The following is a 25,304-nucleotide window of genomic DNA, read 5'->3' as shown; positions in this document are numbered from 1 at the left end:
CAATGAGGAATTATCCTATTAGACCTTGATGGTTTATTCTAGCTTCTAGTTTCTGAAGGAGTAAGTAAAAAGCCATGCCTTACACTTCTGTGTGTTTCCACAGAACCTAAAACAGTGCTAAGCATGAAGTAAGGACCAGGGGATCCATGTTTATCATCCTCGGGATTCTGTAGTTCAAAGTCTTTGGTGCTTTTGTAGGCTGTGGTTTTTGTTTGACCACACCAGTACTGAATGATGGCAACAATAACATGTTCTTTACATCCAGTGTTTCTCTACCTTGTACTATTGGCATATTAAGCCAGATAATTCTTTGTTGTGGGGACTACCCTGTGCATTATAGATGTTTAGCACCATTCCTGGCCTTTATGCACTAGATACCAGTAGCGCCTCCAAGCTGTGACAATCAAAAATGTCTCCAGACATTGCCAGATGATTCCTGGTGGGAATCACCTCCATTTGAGAACCGTGGCTTTATTTCTTTATCCCAAGGTCACACGGCAAATAAATGGTAGAATTGAGACCAAGATCCAGAAAGTCTGAGCCCTGGCCTTCAGTAATTTCCATGATATAAGCCTACTTGTTGCATTGCTAAGTACATTGATAAGAACATAATGTTGGGAGCATTGATATAATCAACGCGGAGTTTTTAAAAAATGGACTTTGTGCACAAGTCAGGTTAATGGTGGCATAGAGACCACCTTGAAAAATCAAGAAACCGTCCATTTTGCAGGAGAAACCCCTGATCACAGAGCCATGCAGTAACCTAAACAGAGGAGATTTGGCTTTGCCTCTTTCTGAGAACTAGCAGAGATCTAGGGCAAATCTGAATCCACATCTCTTTCCTTAATTTACGTACTGCTTCCATTTTAGCAATACAGAAGGGAAATGAATAAAAACAATTATCCTCAAAGACATTCAGTCTGGTCTTGACTTGTTAAGAACCATAAAAGTCAGCAGTTAGAAGCATTTAATACAGCCGAACAAACCATAGAGTCTCAAACAGCTTCATCTGGTGCATTTCCTCTCAGTGGCAAATAAAAGGAAGACTATAATTAGGGCATGATTCTGTTCAAGCTATCCAATAAAAGCTTTTAAAAATGATTGCCCTCATAGAAGACAATGTAAGGAACAAAGGAATCTTGCATGGCTTATTATTTGCTTATTAGTATTACTATATGATAATCTCTACTTCTTGTATTTTAAACCAAAGGGAAACACTAAAATGCTCACTTGATTTCTTAAGTGTATTTTTGACAATACATTAAAGGACACTGGCTTCTCTATTTTGAAAGCCAGTTCTCAGGTTTTCAATTAATCAATAAGTGTTTATTAAACCCCATGCTATTTTCCAGGTCTGGGTACTGCACAAAGTTTGGTTGAAATATCTGTCCCCTCTACATTCTAGAAATTGAAAGTAGAGTGAGGAGAGAAATCAGTGACCTTCAGTCTTCAATGTGCACATGAATCACCTGGGGGAGTTTATCAAGGTGAGTTTCTGACTCCGTAGGTCTGGAGTCGGGCATGAGATGCTACATTTCTAAGAAGTTTCCAGGTGATGCTGGTGTTGCTGGTCCCATGATCACACTTTGTGAAGCAAGAATCTAAATGACAAGTCAAGGATACATGATGTAAAGTATGCTGAGCTCCAGTTACTAAGTTCAAAGTGTGGTCTCCTCGAAGCTCGGAGAGTTATACTCTTCTCATCTCTGATGTTTACATGTCCCGTGCTTAAGCACATCGCCAGTGCTGTGTGGTGCTCCTGATGCTTGCAAACGTGTTTGCTTTCGGCAACATGGATAGAGATGGGCGTCCACTGTTGTGTGCCTCTGATAAGTGTCTAAGCTGCTCAGAAGGCCATTTGCCATCTAGCATTGGCAGTTGGCCTCAACTTCCACTGGGACGTCCATGACTCCTATTTTCTATTCAAGTTATATGACTCCCAGAGACTCTTCCGATTGGGGTCTTTGGCCCAACCCTGTACTATTCACATAGTCTCTTGGGGACATTCCTAGTCACTGTCTCTGAACCACATGCAGCGTGGGGGGTGGGGAACACGAATAACTAGAGTCCTGTTCTCCTATTTCCTATGAATGTGTGCAGGCCTTCCCTCTGCAGGTTCACTCATAGCTGATGGGGACATTGTGCTGAGGTATCAGCTGAGCGGCTAGGTCCGTGCTAATAAATCTTCCTGTAATGTTGGAATTTTCTCTTTCTGTGCCGTCCAATTGTCAGCCACATGCATTCTTGAGAACTTGAAATGTATGCTTGTGCGACTGAGGAATTGAATTTTGATTTTTAATTGTGTTTAATTAAATAAAATTTAAAGTCAACTACTACATGTGACTAGTGGCTACCTACGGAACAGCACAGCTAGATGAATTTCTCAATGACACGTGCACTCATAGGAAAAGAGCAGGAAATGGCTGGATTCAACCAAGACTGGACTACTTTTGACCTGGCTTTCTAATTTATCAAGGTCTTGAATTGACCTGGGGAAATGTCTCAATTTCTCTGTTCATTTTTGTACCTTTCCTAGAAACATGTGAAAGACTAGGTATTTAATTTACATTTTAAAAACACTTTTAGTTTGTTGCGTAAGAGGTAGGTAGTAGAAAATTTAGAAAATATTGTTACACAAAATGAATTTTGAAATCATTCATAATCCCACCATCTGAAAAGAACCACATTGAGCATACAGTGAGCATTTTGGTGACTAGCCTTCCAGTTCTGTGGTGTGTGTGTGTGTGTGTGTGTGTGTGTGCGCGCACGCACACTTGCGCGTTGTGTGTATCTTACATAATGATCTATAAGTTTATAGATCTATAAATCTATACACAAACTTTACATAAAGGAAATTTAATTTAGATACACTACTTTTGGGATGGTTCATAATGACATAGTGCTGGGGAACATGAACCCCAGATGCCACTGGAAGGGAGAGATAGGGCAGTTTACTTCCTTTTTTGAGGAAAAAGCAGAGCTTTGCTTTGCATGCTAAATATGACCAACCCATGAAACTCTTTTGTAGGCATCAAAGAAATGGAGTCTGTGAGTGACTGATCAAAACTCATGGGCTAACAGACGTACGGTAATCTAGGAGCCCTGGATGAGCACTTAGCCATCTGAGTTGCTGTCAGTATCCCTGGCAAATAACAGATGGAAATGGGGGAGAAAGTAGACCCAGCAAACTCCAGGATGAAGTGTGTCTTCATTGTGCAGTGTTAAGTACTAAACAAGATGTTCTCTAGTTAGTAGAGTTGTTTTCCTAAATGCTCTTATGTTACTACTTAAGCAGCCCCTACCTTTGTTCAGGCCCACAAAATGGAAAAAACATTCTCTTGAGGGTCAAGATGGGCATGTTCCGGGGGCAGCTGAGTGGAAGGGGAAAGGTGCTTTGCAAACTGAGCTTGGAAACCTAGAATTTTAGCTTTTAACATCTGATGACATGCAAGTCATTTTAAGGAATCTAGATGATTTTCTGCAGGAAGGAGAAAGGAGGAAGTGGAGGAAGGAGGCTACAGAGGTCAAAACATAAATGGGAGATTCACCCAGAAAGATTTTGTAACAGAAGCTCCCTAAATGCAGCTCTGTTTTTACTTTAGATCATGTGCTGTGTTGAGAACGTGTGCAACGTTAAGTGCTTAATCAATCTGAAAACACTATCATAATAACATAATAAGTACATTTATTCTTTCCTAGCTGCTTCACATACTCACATTGAATGACAAGTTCAAAGTTTATGAACTCCAGCAAGACAAACAGACTTTTCTCTTGTATTGTGTGAAAGCTTTTTGTTGTCCTCCTTGCCACCTAAGCCAGAAGTACAAATAAAGGTGCAAAAAACTGGTGACCCCACTTATGAATTACCAAAGGATTCTTCCTTCTTGAATTTTCTGCCCTCTTTTTGGCCAGGTCCCTGCTTATTTAAACTTAGGACTTCGGCGGTATTTTCAGTCTGGAGTGCTGGCTTTGCTGTTTGGTCTTATCTTGTGCAATGGCACGTAGTTCAGAATATAGATTCTGGAGTCATACTGCCGGATTCAAACACTGGCTCCGTTGTTATTTGGATACATTTCTAAGCAGCTGTGTGTCTCAGTTTCCCCTTAATGTAGCTTGGCAATAACAATAATATTATTACCTGTTACTAGTATCCATTATAGACTAGAGATACGTGTTCCAACCTCATAAAGTGGTTGTGAGGCTGAAATTAGTCAATCTTGTAAAGTGCTTATCACAGTGACCAGTGCAGTAAGCATTCTAAAGCGTCTCAGCACAGACGAAGTGCTTAAAAATGTCCGGAGCACACTGGACATTTCACCTGTGGTAGGCTTGGTTCTTCTGGAGAAGTGTTTGCCTGTCAGGGGAAGGGGATTTTTCCTTTAGTTTGCTGCCTGCAGTTTGTGCCTGGCATGATGCAGGCACTCTAGCAGCTAAGATCTAAACTACACAGTCAAAACTACTAGTCTTTGAACTAGAGCAGAATTGCAACTATATTCATTTTAACACACATATTTGAGGGCTTATAAGGAGAAATGAAGGGCCCTGAGTTCAGAGTCAGATGGATTTGGGTCCAGATCCCAGCTTTATCATTCACCAGCTGTGTGACCTTGGGCAAGTTACTTAACATCTCTTGTCTTCAGGTGCCTTACTTGTGCACTGTGTACACTCGTTACAACCTCAGGGTTGTTGTGAGTCTGAAATCAGAGAATCCTGGTAAAGTGCACATTATAGTGACCAGCTTCTCAAGTATCTATTAGTAAAAATTGCATACCTTTGTCATTTTACCCCAAGAGAACTTATATAGCCAAGCTCAGAAAGAACTTATTCTCTGAAGAAAAGTTTGAATGACACCTACCAAAATCAGATTCCAAACTGGTACCCCCTACTGCAACATTCAATTCTGGGCATACAATGGGGGCTTGATTTTAAAAAGGTACCCATACATATAAATATAAATATATATATATATATAAATATATATATATATATATATATATATATATAAATGTATAAATATAGGAATGTATGTACACATATACCTCACTTAGCACTTACTGTGTGTCAGATACTGTTCTAAGTGCTTAAAATATTAATTAATTTAATTTTTATATTAATTTCCATGATGTAGTAGTACTATTATTATCGCCATTTTACAGAAAAGTAAACTGAGGCAGAGAGAGGTTAAGTAACTTTTCGGGATCTCAGAGCTACAACACGGTGAAGCTGGGATTTGCACTCAGGGATTTAAGTGACAGGAATTTGTGTTCTGATCCACTACACCGTGCCACCTGTAAGTGTTGCAGCCCTGACTCAGAATCTCTTTCCTGGAAAAGGCAGGTGAAGCCACATAAATTTCTCTTTACATCCTTCATTTTCTTCTGAATCTGGAAATCAAACGACCAAATGTAAAAGAAATATTTCTTTTTAAAGTCCCTTCTTTCCCTTTCTTCTCCTTCCTCTCCCATTCTCTTGCTGGTCCTCCACTTCCTCTGTCAGGCCATTCCGTTCTGTCAGTCCCATTACGGGCTGCTGCTGTCACACTTTGAACACAGTGTAATTCAACATGACGCATGGTGAGTAAAGATGTGTAGAAATACCTGAAACTATTAGAACCAAACAGCTTTCTGTTAAAGTTTTTTACGGCCGCATAAATATTCTCCTAGCTGGCTGGAGTCTGTGAGGTATAAATGCTCCGTTAGAGAATATATCTATGGCGGCAGCATGGCCCTCTGGGTCTTGTCCAAGAGCCCAGGAAAATGCAAGAGTCAGGTGGCATCTGGTTTCTTTGTATTTAAACAGCCTTCTCCAGTTTCCAGAGTACAGTGGCGTGATTAACAGGGTCCATTTGGCTTATTTCTTCCTTAGAAGAAATCTCAAGGATCAGTTAGGCAACTCGTATTATTGAGTTCTTACTACGTGCCCAGCCCTGTGGCAGGTAGTATGGTAGAAACAGGTAAGGGTTAAAATAACACACCCCCTTGTCATGAATATTCAAATACACATGAGCTTTCAAAATGTAATCTGGACTTGAATGAGGTAAGGGATCTCTCTCATCCTGAGATAGCATTTTCTCCTGCCATGAAGATTTGTGAGAGAAAACATTCATTATTATTTATTTTCATTTGACCAAATTTTGCTTTCTGTAATAACTAACCATGTCTCCAAAGTGCAGACCAAAAAAAAAAAAAAAGACTGTCTTGACTGTCTCTTTTTTTACCATATTTTCTGAAAAGGCAGAGCTTATCTCTGATGACTCTGGATGGCTGACAGCACCATACTCTCGATTACTTTAGAATTAATCATTTCTCAGGAGGCATAACTTGGGAGGGAGGATGGGGGTCAAGAGTGTTCAGGCCCAGCAAGAGTGCATCATCAGCTTGTTCACAGATTTGCCAGATTTACCCACCCTTGCTCTCCCTCTGCCCCAGGTTATGCCACTCCAGAAACACGGGAACAGGGCTGCAGCACAGAGCTGGGCACTGGGTTTGCTGAGGCAAACCCCCAGTCCTGCGTAAGGACAAGAAGGGCATGCCTTGGTCCCCTCCGATCCATCCACAGACCAGAAAATTAAGGTCAGTGTTTCTTTGTCCTATACAACATACCAGTGAGATGGGGGAGAAAGGAGGCAGTCGGCCTTGTCACCGTTTCACAGGACAGAGAGTAGGGACAGAGGGAGGCCACATCTGCAGAGGGAGAAATGAAGTGCAGCCTCTCCCCAGTGATGTTCCACAGGTTTTCCATTTGCCTGAGCTTCCTCAAACTTGGCTTGTCATCAGTGTCTCCTAGGATGAGGGTTAAATACCCAGATTCCAAGGCTCACCTGAGACTCTGATGAAGTAGGTCTGGGTACTAGGAATGCATATTCTTAATCAGCTTCTCGTATGATTCTAAAGATTAGCACTGCATTCAACTACTGCCCTGCTGTCTCCATAATTATTATGGGATGGGAAAAAAAGTCCCCATTCAACAAGCTGATGAAAACCACAGTCAGACAGGTATTACCCTGTTGCATGGGATGCAGTTGGGTCTTAAGCAGAAGACACCTCTTGAGATAAACAGCTTTTGAGAGGAAGCAGTCAAGCCAGTCCCAAGCAGCTGACACAGGACCTGCCAAGGTGTGATCGAAGGAATGGAACGTGAGGCTTTCACCCACCAAACGTTCATTTTGGTCATAGACACTCCACGCTATTTTGCTTTCTGCTTATGTTCTCTGGGCTATGTTCCATGAGGTTTTGAAGTCTCTGGGGTACTTCAGTGTGAGAGGGATGCCAAATTCATCTCATGAGGGAGTATCCTTTAGCCATGGAATGTCTTGGTCTCATGGGGATTCGGTCTGTGCTCTTTTCAGGGAATTGTGTGGAAATGGCACACAGATATCAGGCTTGGCATGAAGTATTGCCCTCATTCTGATGTTGGATCATTTGGGGGAGGGGTTTGCTCAATTTTGTTTCAGCCAGTGGGCAAGTCACTAGATCAAAGGATGTGAATTCTCAGAAATTAATTTGAATAAACTCAGTTTATGATATCCTCCATTTTGTTCAGTAAATCACCAACTAAACGTTATCTGTAACAAGGAATGGGAACAATGTGGATAACGAAAACACACGCATAATTACTACTCATATCATTTTCTATCCTCACTCACAAGAGCCCAGCTTTGTTAGTAGAAAATCAGGTAAACTGGTTTAAATTCTTTCCCTTCCCTTGCCCTTTCTACCTTCCTGAGGAGTTATTCCATTTAAAAAATGTATTTCTTTGAAAGGGAAAGGAGGGGCAGTGGAATTTTATCATCCACTTGGAAATACAGAAAAATTCAATTATACTTATGCAGTAGTCTCTGTGGATGATTCCAAGATCCAGATGGACGTATTGACATATTTGATCATCCCAGGAGCAGCCTGCAAAACCAGAATTTCCAGGTGCATGTAAAACTGCAATGATATGCTTAAGTGAAGAAAGATCCAAACCCTCGGTTAATTCAGCTCTGCTATGTATATACACAGACATGTGTAGGATTTTGCAAAATGTTTAAAACTAAATACTTAAGGGAGAGAGTATTAGTACTTTGCCTGTAGATGTGTTATGGAAAGGCCTGTGTGTGTATGACTTGCACACTGTTTGCAGTCAGTACTTGGGGAGGAATCCCAGGAGCTGGACCCTCCCCTTCAATGGCTGGCTCCATGCTAAGGTGGTGTGACAATGAACCGGGTCCAGCCTTTGCCCTGTTTTGCCACATGAATTAGGAAGAGAATACAGAGTATTACTGGAGTGAATTCAGCTCTGACTGTAATTTTTTCTTGCTTCCCTCCTGATGCCAAAGTTCAAATGATTTTCCTCCCAGCTTGCCTCCCAGTTCTTTAAAAATGATTTTTTTTGACAGTTTCATGGTTTTTAGACTTTTCTAATTATTTCATGACTAACCCTTATTGGTTGGCAGCAGTTTGGTTAACAATTTAGCTTCTAAATCGTGTTAGTCCCTACCCCTAAAATTCCTCTTATTCTAAATCCCTGGAAACTGTTGCTTTGAATGAGTGATGCCTTCCTTCCTAACTTTTTACTATCAGCACATACTAGATGAGGAATTTAAACAGCCAGTAAATACATCTGAAGGAAGTTTGAGGTTGGAACTAAATTTTGTTTAATAATAATACAGCACTGGGTTTAGCAGCATAAAGAATTTGAAAATGCATCATACTAATAGGATTGGAGGTATAAAATGGTCATCAGAAGACTTCATACCAAACGTTTGTGGAGACTTTCTTACTCTAATGAGAAGTACTTCTCATTAGATCTGCAGAGATTTTTTAAAATAAAATTTATTTACGTAATATAAATATACATTTACTATTCCTCTTCCACCATCAAAGCCAACACAATTTCTTATAAACTCAGACTTCTCAAATATTCATAATTTTTTTCTGCATCTGTTTCCTTCTTTTAAAAAAAAATCTTGTGGATGGACCTAGAGACTGTCATACAGAGTGAAATAAGTCAGAAAGAGAAAAACAAATATATAATATTGCTTTTATGTGGAATCTAGAAAAATGGTGTAGATGAACTTATTTGCAAAACAGAAACAGAGACACAGACATGGAGAACAAACGTATGGATACCAAGGGGGGAAGGGGGGGTGGGATGGATTGGGAGATTGGGATTGACATATATACACTACTATGTATAAAATATAATGAGAACCGATTGTGTAACACAGGGAACTCTACTCAGTGCTCTGTGGTGACCTAAATGGGAAGGAAATCCAACAAAGAGGGGATATAGGTATACATATAGCTGATTCACTTTGCTGTACAGCAGAAACTAACACAACATTGTAAAGCAACTAGACTCCAAAAAAAAAAAAAATCTCTAAATGTGCTTTATCTTCTGGCCATCTCTTCCTCAGACTCTGACAGTGGATTTATGCTTTTATAGAGCTTCTTTATTCCCAAGATTATAAATGGTTTCCCTCCTTAGATCTTTCTTTTTACCAATACCACACAAATGCTTTATTTGAAACTAGCCGTTTTCCACCCCTGCCTTCTCTCTCCTAGTTTTGGTGAGCTGACTCCCACTGCATGTGGTATATACAGAAAGGCTGGACATTCCCATTACTCTTCCTCCTCACACAATTATTTTAATAGGTGCCATCTCCTCTCCTAGGAGATTGTTGGTTTTGGTATGTAGGTTGGCATAGAAGTATGTCATGGAAGACAAGTGTAACGTAGCTTTGCAATGTTCTAGTGACTCTATTTTTGGCAGCCTCTCAAAGGTTTTAATGTTCTATCCTCAGCCTTCTTCTCTGTAAACTTCTTCTCCCTTGCTGAGCTCACATATTTAAGGTTAAAATCAATACCTCCAGGCCTCCTTTCTTTTTATGAGGTTGATTCAGCAAATGCTTAGTGGGTACTAACTCTGGGTCAGACACTGTAATGGTGCTATCGATATAGCAATGAATAGAACCGATGGAATTCCAGCTCTCATGGAGCTTGCACTTTTAGATTGGGGAGACAATAAACAGAAGTGTGAGGTGATGAATGTTTTGGAGACTGTAGAGTAAGGTCAGTAGGAAGTGAAAGGAATGCTGTATTTTTTAAGGTGGTGAAGGAAGCCCTCTCTGATGACACTGAAGCAGAGACCTGAAGAAAATGAGGGAGGGACTGACCACGCGGCTGTGGGGGGCATGGTGGTCCAGACAGAATGAAGAGCAGGTGCAAAGGCACTGGGGTGGGAGTGGACTGGAGGGTGTCCTAGGAAGAACCAAGAGGCTGGTGTGGCAAGACAGGATTGAGTAAGGGGAAGGAAGGCAGGAGGAGAGGCCAGACAGTAAGCAGGGGACAGATTTTGTACAATGAGAAGGACTTTGAATTTTATAGTGAATGAGATTGGAATATTTTGAGCAAATTAGTGACATAACCTGACTTTTTAAAAAAGCATCACTGGGACATCCCTGGTGGTCCAGCGGTAAAGAATCCGCCTTCCAATGCAGGCGATACGGGTTCGATCCCTGGTCGGGGAACTAAGATCCCACATGCCATGGGGCAACTAAGCCCACGCCCCAAAACTACTGAGCTCGAGCGCCTCAATGAGAGGGCCCGCTTGCTGCAAACTACAGAGCCCAAGTGCTCTGGAGCCCGCATGCCACAACTAGAGAAGAGAAAACCCACACCGCCACAACTAGAGAGAAGCCCATGCACCACACTGAAGAGCCCGCACACCGCACCGAAGAGCCCACGCGCCACGATGAAAGATCCCTCATGCCTCAACGAAGAACCCCCGCGCTGCACCTAAGACCTGACACAGCCAATAAATAAATAAATAAATAAATAAATAAATAAATATTAAAAAAAAAAAGCATCGCTGATGTTGTGTGAATAATAGAAGCCTGAGAATAAAGGAGAAGTAGGGAGAGCGGTTAGGAGGATATCACGATAATGCAGGTAAGAAATGATGCTGCTTTGGACTGGGGTGGTAGTAGCTACAAAGGCAGGGAGAAGTGGTCCGATTCCAGACGTACTTTGCAGATAAAGCCAACAGGATTTGCTCAAGGAGCAATGTCAATAGATCATACAAATGAACTGGGAGAAGTAAGGTTGATAACATTGGGTACATGGAGAATTTCAGGTTTTGATAAGTTAGGTTTGAGATACTCATGTGATGTCCAAGTAGCAATAATGAGTAGAAAGTTAGCTGTGTGAGTCTTCATGTCAAGCATGGATATATAAATTTGGGGATACTCAGTGCATAATTGATCCTTAAAGACATGAAAATGAATTGATCATCTAGGCACAGAGAAAGAAGAGGTCAGAGGAATGAGTACTTGGGCCCTCAAACATTTAGTCTAGGGGTTAGGAAGATGAGGAAAAACTAGCAATGGAGACTGAGAAAGGATGATCAGTTAAGTAGAAATAGAATCAAAAGAAAATGCGCCAGAAGCCAAGTGAAGAAAGTATTTCAAGATTCAGGGAGTAATCAATTATATGAGCTGATAAATAAGATGAGTGCTGAGAAATAACTATTGGATTGGACCACATGGAAACCGTTGGTGTCATTGACGGGGCTGTTCCAGTAGAACAGTGGGAAAAGAAACCTTAGTTGAATGGGTCAAGAGAGATTGGAAGGAGAAGATGTATAGAAAAATTGTAAATTTTTTTTTTTTTTTTTGGTAAAGAGATTAACAGGATGGTTGTGAAGTTCAGGGAGACTTTTTAAAGACAGGAGATGGTACAACATGTTTGTTGTGGTGGATGATCCAATGATGCCAGAGCAATGTAGGTGGGGAGGGGTCAGGTCTAGATCTGTCTTATAAAAAGGGTGTTACAATACAGACCACTTGGCAATATCAATGATGGAAGTCTGATTGTTGTGTCATATATTACCTTCACAATATCCATGTGAGGTTTACATGAACTTTAGTGTTCCTGTTTCAAAGAAAGAGAAACTAAAGACGCACAATGGATCAAGAATAAAGCTTTAACACACTGGCTTTCATGTGCATGTTGGCATTGAATTTAGATGACTGCTAAATAACAGGAAGACCCATCAAAAGAGCCATCCGGAAGGAGATCTACCTCCCAGCTCTGTTGCTTACCACCTGTCTGATTTGACCATGCTGTTAACTTCAAGGTCCTCATCTCTGACGCGGGAATAGAACCTATTTTACAGCATTGCTGTGAAGCTTTAGTGAGATAAGAATGTTAAGTGTGGAATATAATAAGTGCTTAATAAATGGAAGTTATCATCAAAAAAAAAAGGGTGGTCTTAGAGAAAACGTCAGAATAAATGTAATGATTATAATCCATTCTAACAGGAGGGAAGGCAGAGTAAATGGGTGCAGGTATATCTGGGTGCATAGATTTCATGGTGAGACTATGTGAAAAGGGGTGTTGCCAACTAAATGTTCCAAAGACCCTTGACATATAAGATGATGAGTACAACTCATCATCTGACCCCATCCTGACTAATGAGACTTTTGTTAAAAACACTACTGTTTTGCTGGTCTCTAAATCAGTAAATTTTTATTTCTGTTTCTTATTTATCATTATTTTGTCATCTCATCATTTCTCATATCTGTCCCCTTTTTACCAGTTGCGGTGCTACAATTCCAGGTCAGTGAGGTCATTTGACTCAAGTATATGTATTTAATAACTTTATAATTTCTTTTTGAGTGAAAAGACCTATTTAACGTTTGTTCGTTACCATTTGATAATTTTCTCAGTATTAATCAACATATGTTCTTTTGATCTACAATTTTTTTCTTGCTCTTTGGGTAGTTTCATAATGAATACCATCATCTCAATAGTTTTTCTTTCTGTTCCACCTTTAATAGTTTTTTTTGTATTATTACCATCTCTTCTTTTTTTCTTATATACGGAGTCCCTATATTTAGTTTCTCTTTACTATCTCACCTACTTCACTTTGTCTGTATATGTTTTTCTCAATCCCTCTTTTCTATTTATGCTTCCTTTTATTTGCTTATACTATTTCCATTTGCTCTGGTTCATTAAACACTTCTGTAGCTGGGAAAGTCTCTTTTGTTTGGTGTAACCTTGTGTCCTTCCAATGGACATTTTCTTTATATCCTATTTTAACATGTTACCGCCTCCCTGACATCTTGAGAAGAAGGCTTCTTTCTCTTTTATCATTCTTCTTATCATAGTTGGAATTTCTTCTTGTTCTAACAGGACTTGGTTTATCCTTAGTTTATTTATTCAGTAATTAGGGATTTTGAGAAAGTAATATTAGTTATTACCATAGCATAATTAACCGAGAGGCTATCTTTCATTTTATATTATGCAAGCTCAAATTTTATTATAAATAAATCTTATTCACTGTAACTGACTCATTTTTTCCAAGTTATTGTTTTTTCAGACTGTTGGTGTAATCCACAACAAACAGTCATAAAATAGTTTCTTGGTGTCTCAGTTTAGTTTGCTAGGCTGAGCTCATATCCAGGGTAATAAAGTTTTTGTAATAGTGGCATTTAGAGTAAGAAATAGGAAATAACCACAGAGGAAAGGCATTTGAGTGTCCTGTGCCCAGTCTTGGAGATATTATTTTTCCTACCCTAAGTCATGAAGTCAGTAGTGTGCCTCTAATTATGGCAGTCTAGGAATTAACAAAGAAAATTTGAATGGGGGGCATGCCTTCTATATTTTATGTATAGCATCAATTTTCATAGTAACAATAGAAATATACACAGAAACAGAAATGGCAGTAGAAACACAGTTGATAAACTTCTGTAGCTAAAGGAGGAAACCTGTATCATTGAGAAATTATAGAGCTCATCGCTGTCAGCCTATCACCGTTGGTATCTGGAATGAACGAGATGTGCATGGAACAGGAAGGAACAAGCCTGAAAGTTGTACCTTAATACTCGGCAATTCTGACAAACAACTTCTCAGAAATAATTTCTTGAGGACAGATTTGTATTTACACTTATGTATTATTCACAGATATTGTGTTTTTTTTTTTTTGTGCTCGTTTCTGATTTATAACAAAGTGAATCAGTTATACATATACATATGTTCCCATATCTCTTGCATCTCCCTCCCTCCCACCCTCCCTATCCCAGCCTTCTAGGTGGTCACAAAGCACCGAGCTGATCTCCCTGTGCTATGCAGCTGCTTCACACTAGCTATCTATTTTACGTTTGGTAGTGTTTATATGTCCATGCTACTCTCACTTTGTCACAGCTTACCCTTCCCCCTCCCCATATCCTTAAGTCCATTCTCTAATAGGTCTGTGTCTTTATTCCAGTCTTGCCCATAGGTTCTTCATGACCATTTTTTTTTTCGATTCCATATATATGTGTTAGCATACGGTATTTGTTTTTCCCTTTCTGACTTACTTCACTCTGTATGACAGACTCTAGGTCCATCCACCTCACTACAAATAACTCAGTTTCATTTCTTTTTATGGCTGAGTAATATTCCATTGTATTTATGTGCCACAACTTCTTTATCCATTCATCTGTTGATGGACACTTAGGTTGCTTCCATGTCCTGGCTATTGTAAATAGAGCTGCAATGAACGTTGTGGTATATGACGCTTTTTGAATGGTTTTCTCAGGGTCTATGCCCAGTAGTGGGATTGCTGGGTCGTATGGTAGTTCTATTTTTAGTTTTTTAAGGAACCTCCATACTGTTCTCAATAGTGGCTGTATCAATTTACATTCCCACTAACAGTGCAAGAGGGTTCCCTTTTCTCCACACCCTCTCCAGCATTTATTGTTTGTAGATTTTTTGATGATGGCCATTCTGACCGGTGTGAGATGACATCTAATTGTAGTTTTGATTTGCATTTCTCTAATGATTAATGATGTTGAGCATCCTTTCATGTGTTTGATGGCAATCTATGTATCTTCTTTGGAGAAATGTCGATTTAAGTCTTCTGCCCATTTTTGTATTGGGTTGTTTGTTTTTTTGATATTGAGCTGCATGAGCTACTTGTAAATTTTGGAGATTAATCCTTTGTCAGTTGCTTCATTTGCAAATATTTTCTCCCATTCTGAGGGTTATCTTTTTGTCTTGTTTATGGTTTCCTTTTCTGTGCAAAAGCTTTTAAGTTTCATTAGGTCCCATTTGTTTATTTTTGTTTTTATTTCCATTTCTCTAGGAGGTGGGTCAAAAAGGATCTTGCTGTGATTTATGTCGTGATGTGTTCTGCCTATGTTTTCCTCTAAGAGTTTGATAGTGTCTGGCCTTACATTTACGTCTTTAATCCATTTTGAGTTTATTTTTGTGTATGGTGTTAGGGAGTGTTCTAATTTCATACTTTTACATGTACCTGTCCAGTTTTCCCAGCACCACTTATTGAAAAGACTGTCTTTTCTCCACCATATATTCTTGCCTCCTTTATCAAAGATAAGCTGACCATATGTGCATGGGTTTATCTCTGGGCTTTCTATCCTGTTCCATTGATCTATATTTCTGTTTTTGTGCTGGTACCATACTGTCTTGATTACTGTAGCTTTGTAGTATAGTCTGAAGTCAGGGAGCCTGATTCCTCCACCTCTGGTTTTCATTCTCAAGGTTGCTTTGGCTCTTCGGGGTCTTCTGTGTTTCCATACAAATTGTGAACTTTTTTGTTCTAGTTCTGTGAAAAATGCCAGTGGTAGTTTGATAGGGATTGCATTGAATCTGTAGATTGCTTTGGGTAGTAGAGTCATTTTCACAATGTTGTTTCTTCCAATCCAAGAACATGGTATATCTCTCCCTCTATTTGTATCATCTTTAATATCTTTCATCAGTGTCTTATAATTTTCTGCATACAGGTCTTTTGTCTCCTTAGGTAGGTTAATTCCTAGATATTTTATTCTTTTTGTTGCAATGGTAAATGGGAGTGTTTCCTTAATTTCTTTTTCAGATTTTTAATCATTAGTGTATAGGAATGCAAGAGATTTCTGTGCATTAATTTTGTATCCTGCTACTTTACCAAATTCATTGATTAGTTCTAGTAGTTTTCTGGTAGCATCTTTTGGATTTGCTATGTATAGTATCATGTCACCTGCAAACAGTGACAGCTTTACTTCTTCTTTTCTGATTTGGATTCCTTTTATTTCTTTTTCTTCTCTGATTGCTGTGGCTAACACTTCCAAAGCTATGTTGAATAATAGTGGTGAGAGTGGGCAACCTTGTCTTGTTCCTGATCTTAGTGGAAATGGTTTCAGTTGTTCACCATTGAGGACGATGTTGGCTGTGGGTTTGTCATATATGGCCTTTATTATGTTGAGGAAACTTCCCTCTATGCCTACTTTCTGGAGGGTTTTAATCATAAATGGGTGTTGAATTTTGTCACAAGCTTTCTCTGCATCTATTGAGATGATCATATGGTTTTTCTCCTGCAATTTGTTAATATGGTGTATTACATTGATTTGCATACATTGAAGAATCCTTGCATTCCTAGGATAAACCCCACTTGATCATGGTGTATGATCCTTTTAATGTGCTGTTGGATTCTGTTTGCTAGTATTTTGTTGAGGATTTTTGCATCTATGTTCATCAGTGACATTGGCCTGTAGTTTTCTTTCTTTGTGACATCTTTGTCCGGTTTTGGCATCAGGGTGATGGTGGCCTCGTAGAATGAGTTTGGGAGGGTTCCTTCCTCTGCTATATTTTGGAAGAGTTTGAGAAGGATAGGTGTTAGCCCTTCTCTAAATGTTTGATAGAATTCGGCTGTGAAGCCCTCTGGTCCTGGGCTTTTGTTTGTTGGAAGATTTTTAATCACAGTTTCAATTTCAGTGCTTGTGATAGGTCTGTTCATATTTTCTATTTCTTCCTGGTTCAGTCTCAGAAGGTTGTGCATTTCTAAGAATTTGTCCATTTCTTCCAGGTTGTCCATTTTATTAGCGTATAGTTGCTTGTAGTATTCTTTCATGATATTTTTTATTTCTGCAGTGTCAGTTGTTACTTCTCCTTTTTCATTTCTAATTCTGTTGATTTGAGTCTTCTCCCTTTTTCTCTTGATGAGTCTGGCTAATGGTTTATCAATTTTGTTTATCTTCTCAAAGAACCAGCTTTTAGTTTTATTGATCTTTGCTATCATTTCTTTTATTTGTTTTTCATCTATTTCTGATCTGATCTTTATGATTTCTTTCCTTCTGCTGACTTTGGGGTTTTTTTGTTCTTCTTTCTCTAATTGCTATAGGTGTAAGGTTAGGTTGTTTATTTGAGATGTTTCTTGTTTCTTAAGGTAGGATTGTATTGCTATAAACTTCCCTCTTAGAACTGCTTTTGCTGCATCCCATAGGTTTTGGGTCATCATGTTTTCGTTGTCATTTGTTTCTAGGTATTTTTTGATTTCCTCTTTGATTTCTTCAGTGATCTCTTGGTTATTAAGTAGTGTATTGTTTAGCCTCCATGTGTTTGTATTTCGTACAGATTCTTTCATGTAATTGATGTCTAGTGTCATAGCGTTGTGGTCGGAAAAGAAACTTGATACGATTTCAATTTTCTTAAATTTACCAAGGCTTGATTTGTGAGCCAAGATATGATCTATCCTGGAGGATGTTCCATGAGCACTTGAGAAGAATGTGTATTTTGTTGTTTTTGGATGGAATGTCATATAAATATCAATTAAGTCCATCTTGTTTAATGTATCATTTAAAGCTTGTGTTTCCTTATTTTTTTTCATTTTGGATGATCTGTCCATTGGTCAAAGTAGGGTGTTAAAGTCCCCTACTATGATTGTGTTACTGTTGATTTCCCCTTTTATGGCTGTTAGTATTTGCCTTATGTATTGAGGTGCTCCTGTGTTGGGTGCATAAATATTTACAATTGTTATACCTTCCTCTTGGATCGATCCCTTGATCATTATATAGTGTCCTTCTTTGTCTCTTGTAATAGTCTTTATTTTAAAGTCTATTTTGTCTGATATGAGAATTGCTACTCCAGCTTTCTTTTGATTTCCACTTGCATGGAATATCTTTTTCCATCCCCTTACTTTCAGTCTGTATGTGTCCCTAGGTCTGAAGTGGGTCTCTTGTAGACAGCATATATACAGGTCTTGTTTTTGTATCCATTCAGCCAGTCTATGTCTTTTGCTTGGAGCATTTAATCCATTTACATTTAAGGTAATTATTATTATTATTTTTTTTAAATAAATAAATTTATTTATTTATTTATTTATTTTTGGCTGTGTTGGGTCTTCGTTTCTGTGCGAGGGCTTTCTCCAGTTGCGGCGAGCGGGGCCTCTCTTCATCGCGGTGCACGGGCCTCTCACTGTCGTGGCCTCTCCCGTTGCGGAGCACAGGCTCCAGATGCGCAAGCTCAGTAGTTGTGGCTCACGGGCTTAGTTGCTCCGCGGCATGTGGGATCTTCCCAGACCAGGGCTCGAACCCGTGTCCCCTGCATTGGCAGGCAGATTCTTAACCACTGCGCCACCAGGGAATCCCTAAGGTAATTATTGATATGTATGTTCCTATTACCATTTCCTTAATTGTTTTGGGTTTTTATTGTAGGTCTTTTCCTTGTCTTGTGTTTCCTGCCTAGAGAAGTTCCTTTAGCATTTCTTGTAAAGCTGGTTTGGTGGTGCTGAATTCTCTTAACGTTTGCTTGTCTGTAAAGGTTTTAATTTCTCCATCGAATCTGAATGAGATCCTTGCTGGGTAGAGTAATCTTGGTTGTAGGTTTTTCTCCTTCATCACTTTAAATATGTCCTGCCACTCCCTTCTGGCTTGTAGAGTTTCTGCTGAAAGATCAGCTGTTAACCTTATGGGGATTCCCTTGTGTGTTATTTGTTGTTTTTCCCTTGCTGCTTTTAATATTTTTTCTTTGTATTTAATTTTTGATAGTTAGATTAATATGTGTCTTGGCGTGTTTCTCCTTGGATTTATCCTGTATGGGACTCTCTGTGCTTCCAGGACTTGATTAACTATTTCCTTTCCCATATTAGGGAAGTTTTCAACTATAATCTCTTCAAATATTTTCTCAGTCCCTTTCTTTTTCTCTTCTTCTTCTGGGACCCCTATAATTCGAATGTTGGTGTGTTTAATGTTGTCCCAGAGGTCTCTGAGGCTGTCCTCAATTCTTTTCATTCTTTTTTTTCTCCTCTGCAGTAGTTATTTCCACTATTTTATCTTCCAAGTCACTTATTTGTTCTTCTGCCTCAGTTATTCTGCTACTGATCCCTTCTAGAGAACTTTTAATTTCATTTATTGTGTTGTTCATCACTGTTTGTTTGCTCTTTATTTCTTCTAGGTTCTTGTTAAACGTTTCTTGTATTTTCTCTATTTCCAAGATTTTGGATCATCTTTACTATCATTATTCTGAATTCTTTTTCAGGTAGACTGCCTATTTCCACTTTATTTGTTTGGTCTGGTGAGTTTTTGCCTTGCTTTTTCATCTGCTGTGTGTTTTTCTGTCTTCTCATTTTGCTTAACTTACTGTGTTTGGGATCTCCTTTTTGCATGCTGCAGGTTCGTAGGTCCCATTGTTTTTGGTGTCTGTCCCCAGTGGCTAAGGTTGGTTCAGTGGGTTGTGTAGGCGCCCTGGTGAAGGGGACTAATGCCTGTGTTCTGGTGGGTGAGGCTGGATCTTGTATTTCTGGTGGGCAGGTGCACGTCTGGTGGTGTGTTTTGGGGTGTCTGTGGCCTTATTATGATTTTAGGCAGCCTCTCTGCTAATGGATGGGGTTGTGTTCCTGTTTTGCTAGTTGTTTGGCATAGGGTGTCATGCACTGTAGCTTGCTGGTCGTTGAGTGAAGCTGGGTCTTGGCGTTGAGATGGAGATTTCTGGGAGATTTTTGCCATTTGATATTACGTGGAGCTGGGAGGTCTCTTGCGGACCAGTGTCCTGAACTTGGCTCTCCCACCTCAGAGGCACAGCCCTGACGCCTGGCTAGAGCACCAGGAGCCTTTCATCCACACAGCTCAGAATAAAAGGGAGAAAAGAAAGAAGGAAGGAAGGAAACAAGTGAGGAAGGAAGGAAGGAAGGAGAGAAAGAAAAAGTAAGGAAGGAAGGAGATAAAATAAAATAAAGTAAAATAAAATAAAGTTATTAAAATAAAAAATAAAAAACAATTATTAAGAAAAAATTTTTAAAAAGTAATAAAAAAAGAAACCAAAAAAAAAAAAAAAAACCGGACAGACAGAACCCTAGGACAAATGGTAAAAGCAAAGCTATACAGACAAAATCACACACAGAAGCATACACAGACACAGTCACAAAAAGAGAAAAAGGGAGAAAAATGTATATATCTTTGCTCCCAAAGTCCACCTCCTCAATTTGGAATGATTCGTTGTCTATTCAGTTATTCCACAGATGCAGGGTACATCAAGTGGATTGTGGAGATTTAATCTGCTGCTCCTGAGGCTGCTGGGAGAGATTTCCCTTTCTCTTCTTTGTTCGCACAGCTCCCAGGGTTCAGCTTTGGATTTGGCCCCGCCTCTGCGTGTAGGTCTCCTGAGGGTGTCTGTTCTTCGCTCAGACAGGACAGGGTTAAAGGAGCAGCTGATTAGGGCGCTCTGGCTCACTCAGGCCGGGCGGGAGGGAGGGGTACAGAATGCGGGGCGAGCCTGCAGCGGCAGAGGCCAGCGTGACGTTGCACCAGCCTGAGGCGCGCCATGCCTTCTCCCGGGGAAATTGTCCCTGGATCACGGGATCCTGGCAGTGGCGGGCTGCACAGGCTCCTGGGAGGGGAGGTGTGGATAGTGACCTGTGCTTGCACACAGGCTTCTTGGGGGCGGCAGCAGCAGCCTTTGCATCTCATGCCCGTTTCTGGTGTCCGCACTGATAGCCGTGGCTCGTGCCCGTCTCTGGAGCTCATTTAGGTGGTGCTCTGAATCCCCTCTCCTCGTGTACCGCAAAGCAATGGTCTCTTGCCTCTTAGGCAGGTCCAGACTTTTTCCCGGACTCCCTCCTGGCTAGCTGTGGTGCACTAGCCCCCTTCAGGCTGTGTTCACACCGCCAACCCCAGTCCTCTCCCTGGGATCTGACCTCCGAAGCGCGAGCCTCAGCTCCCAGCCCCGCCCGCCCTGGTGGGTGAGCAGACAAGCCTTTCGGGCTGGTGAGTGCTGGTTGGCACTGATCCTCTGTGCGGGAATCTCTCCGCTTTGCCCTCCGCACCCCTGTGGCTGCGCTCTCCTCCGTGGCTCTGAAGCTTCCCCCCTCTGCCACCCACAGTTTCCGCCCGTGAAGGGGCTTCCTAGTGTGTGGAAACCTTTCCTCCTTCACAGCTCCCTCCCACTGGTGCAGGTCCTGTCCTTATTCTTTTGTCTCTGTTTTTTCTTTTTTCTTTTGCCCTACCCTGGTACGTGGGGAGTTTCTTGCCTTTTGGGAGGTCTGAGGTCTTCTGCCAGCATTCAGTGGGTGTTCTGTAGGAGCTGTTCCACATGGAGATGTGTTTCTGATGTATTTGTGCGGAGGAAGGTGATCTCCGCGTCTTACTCCTCCGCCATCTTGAAGCTCCTCGTTTTGTCTCACAGGTATTGTTGAGTACAGTTATGTTTAACTGGAGTAAATGCCATGTAATTCTTTTCCTAGTGTGTGTTCTGTTCTTTGTAATAAATGGTTTCTTCCTTAAAAGTGTCTTGCTTTAAATAGCTGCTTTAGGCTAGCAGCAGAACATGAACTGGATGAACATTTACTATCATTTTCCTGATTGAATGGGCCAGGAGTTACCTTATGTCTAAGAAACATGTTTGATGGATATTTTTGACATACATCCGTAAGAGTGTGTTTCTTATTGTTTTCTTATTCTTCCAGTCCTGAACTCTCCATCCCTGAGAGTCCGTTGACACCAATTTTCAACATCATCCTTCTTGTCTACAGGACTCATGCCACATCTGTTTGTATGCCGTCTGTCACTTTAGATCCATAATCTTGTTTCTTGATCTCAAATTAAATCATTGTTTCATTCAGAGTGCCATCTTGAGCTTTAAGCTATTTTTATTACATGTCCACCTTTACGTTGTGTTATCCCTGTATTTTTGAGAATTTAGTTATTCTTGGGGCCTTCCTTCTTTTTCTTAGACTCTTGTCATTCTATTTAAAAAACAAAACAAACAAAGGAAACTTCCTACTCATTGTTTTTCCCTTCTAAGGCTTTGGCTCCATATTTTTTGGACATGTTTTTCTCTCTCTTTATTTTGATCTTGTCCATTACATTCTCTAGATGCTTTTTTTTTTTTTTTCTCCTAAGAACTAAAAACTGAATTGCCTCTTTTGATGAGTTTATTTCTCCTCTTTCCTCCATAAGAGCCACCCTTTCCTTGATGTTTTCTCACTAATCCTCTCATCCATCTCCAGGATTTCTTATTTCTCACTATAATAGGAGATTCCTATCTTCCTGAAATCTTTTGCTGAGTCGTAATCCCAGGAGACAATTAAACAGCTTTCACTCTGGGCCTTCAGTACAGGATGAGCTTTGCCAGCTTTCTTTTGCTGAGTCGTAATCCCAGGAGACAAACAGCTTTCACTCTGGGCCTTCAGTACAAGATGAACTTTGCCTGGGACTCCATCTTGCACAGGTGGCATCCCAGTGAGTGTGTTCTTGTGGACCAGATTGCTGTGGGCTTCTAGGTCTGTTTATAACCTTTGTCCAGACAGCACAGTGCTTAGAGAAAGACAGCTGCCCTAGTACACAGGCTTCCAGACCAGGTGCAGCAGAGGCGTAGAGGCCCATTAGGCTGCCCAGAGAGCCACTGCAGGATGTAGGGGAGACTGAGGGGTGCGGCCAGGACCTCTGCTTGTGGCACCAATGTGAACACCTCTTATGTACTGGGATTCTGTGTAAGGTTTACTTTTGAAAGAAATGGTTTTGCTGCTAATAATGTAATTTTGAAAATGTTTGGTATAATGAAGGAGCATTGGCCATGGAGACAGAAGGTTCTGTGCTTACCAGCTGAGCAGTCTTAAATCCTGTCATCTGTAAAGTGAAGATTGCTATATTTTATCCAACGTATTTGGGAGGATTATATGAGAAAGGGTGAGAATGCATGGATAACTGAAAAAGAATTTAAGGTATGAAATAAACCCCTTATATCAATGTGCATATACCTCAAAAAACAATGTTTAATGAAAAAAAAGCAAGTTGCAGAATGGTAGACAACAGTGTGATAACATTTGTATTAATTTAAAGACAGAACAACAGTGATTATTGCTAGAGGCTTAGGACTGGACATGAGGACAAAATGGACTTGAGATTGATATGAAATGCTTATTTTTAAAATGAAGCAATTAAATCAAATACTATAATAAAAATAACCATACTTGTGTTTGATCTCTCTCTTGCTCTCTCTCTCTATATATACACAAGCAAAATATATTTATATCCTCTCTTTGTGTAGTCCCTGAAACTATATCTGTTCCTAAATGAAATGTTTGAGCAGAAGAGAAGATAACTAATTGATGTTTGCTTTTTAGTGGCACGTTCATACATTGGAACATATTTAAACCGGTTCATAACCTCTGGTCTGCTCATTATTTCATTCCTGAAAAAATGAAGGGAAGCTAGAATTCTGGGGAGTTTCATCATCTACTTTTTTCAACTCTCTTGTCCCTTTCTCCACTCAGAAACAATCTCTAAAGTGAATTAATTTTTCACTGCCAGTTTGGAACACAGATCAAACTTCTTTCTTCCTGGGATTGAATGCCTGCCTATGAACCCTTTGAATTAACTAATCAGGGACTCCACTGCATAGCTTCCTACTCACCAGGATCCTGAGCATTGATCTCCCTCAAAGGGTTCTGCATGCTGCCTCTCTTCATGGAAACGGCACGTAGCCAAGGCTGTATTCTCTTTTCTTTCCTTCTTCTATTTCTAGCCAGTAAGAAAGACAAGAATATTTCCCATTTCCTTTGCTCTCTAAATCTTCCCAGTATCTTTTTTTCTTTTCTCTCTTCTTTGACTCTGTTTTGACTGATAATTTACTGCCCTTCTGAGTGTATTCCTTTGTAGCTTAGAGTTGACGTCACTTAGGAGGTGGGAAAGAGGAATTTGGGGCTGGGGGCTGGAGAAACGGACTGCAGCACATTTTGGAATTAGCACAGTTTAACTCTAGCCCTTTTACTAGCCTTTCCTCCTCCCAGTATGGGGTGGTATGTCTTGGGCACACACATTTGCCTCTTTGCCTGCTGGCAGTGCATCAACGTTTTCTTTTTTCTTTTTTGTTTTTTTTTAAAACATCTTTATTGGAGTATAATTGCTTTACAATGGTGTGTTAGTTTCACAGCTTATGAAGTGGACGTGAAGAGACCTTCAGGCCCACCTGTGATACAGCTGTGATTAAAATTTGGGTCCCTGGGTGCCTAACTTCAGCCTGTTTCTACTGCACTTTTTGTCCTAACTAAGCAGTCTTCCTAGTCTTTGTTGGATCCTGCTTCACTCAGCCCTAAATGCGAGGACCTTTTCTCCAGCTGGACTCACTTTCTTGGTGATCTCATTCAGTTCTACTTTAAATACCATCTATATGCTAATGACTCCTAAATAGATATCCCTTGACCTGATCTCCCCCCTGAACTCAAGTTTCGTTTATCTTATTTACTCAACATCCATCAGGATATTTAACAGACATTTCAAATTTAGCTTGTCCAAGATCTTAATTCTCCTCCATCTCAAAACTGAAGTCTTTCCAAGCTTTCTCAATATGAGAATTTCAGTCACCTATCTAGCTAGCTTTTGCTAAAAACCTTAGAGTCAATATTGACTCTTATCTTTTACTGAAGTCATCAGTTGATTGTTTTTGCCCTACTTTCAAAATATACCCCAAATCTGACCATTTCTCACCATGCCATTCTATTATAAGCCACTCTTCTCTCATCTGGTTTCTTACAGAAGACTCCTAACTGGTTTGCCCAATCCCATTTACTTGCTACAGTCTGTTTTCCACACAGCTGCCAGAGGGGTCCTTTTATTTTTTATTTTATTTTATTAAAAAATTTTTGCTTTATATTGGACTATAGTTGATTTACAATGTTGTGTTAGTTTCAGGTGTGCAGCAAAGTGATTCAGTTATGCATATACATATATCTATTTTAAAGAGATAACCAACAAGGTAGAGTAGGGAATTAAGATGTACAAACTACTATGTATAAAATAAATAAGCTACCAGGATACAATATCGTACAGCACATGGAATGTAGCCAATATTTTATAATAACTATAAATGGAGTATAACCTTTAAAAATTGTGAATCACTATGTTGTATACCTGAAACATATATAACATTGTAAATCAACTCTACCTCAATAAAAAAAATAATGCAAAATTCAAATGAACAAACATAAGTCAGATTGTGCCACTCCTCTGCTCAAAGTTTCCTAATAGCTTCTCAGCATATTTTTAGGTACTCCAAACTCCTGCTGGTACA

The 25,304-nt window shown here is 40.0% G+C and overlaps 1 protein-coding gene across 2 annotated transcripts in view; it reads left to right on the top strand.

Annotated features, from left to right (window-relative positions):
• The window catches only part of LOC309637314 (uncharacterized protein), a 537,821-nt gene that overhangs the window by 86,046 nt on the left and 426,471 nt on the right, over positions 1 to 25,304 (top strand). Inside the window, exon 3 of one of the 2 annotated variants that reach the window (XM_082411731.1) lies at positions 6,429 to 6,572. The exons of the other annotated variant lie outside the window; for it this stretch is intronic. Within the exon in view, the coding sequence (XP_082267857.1) occupies positions 6,529 to 6,572 (44 nt within the window). The 5' untranslated portion in view covers positions 6,429 to 6,528. The remainder of the gene's footprint in view (positions 1 to 6,428; positions 6,573 to 25,304) is intronic. 2 annotated transcript variants of the gene reach the window in all.

This window comes from Balaenoptera physalus (genome assembly GCF_965194825.1).
Source record: "Balaenoptera physalus genome assembly, chromosome: 11".
In the NCBI taxonomy this organism is placed as follows: domain Eukaryota; kingdom Metazoa; phylum Chordata; class Mammalia; order Artiodactyla; family Balaenopteridae; genus Balaenoptera; species Balaenoptera physalus.
Note: the sequence above shows the minus strand (reverse complement) of the source record. Positions and strands in the feature narration are given on the sequence as shown.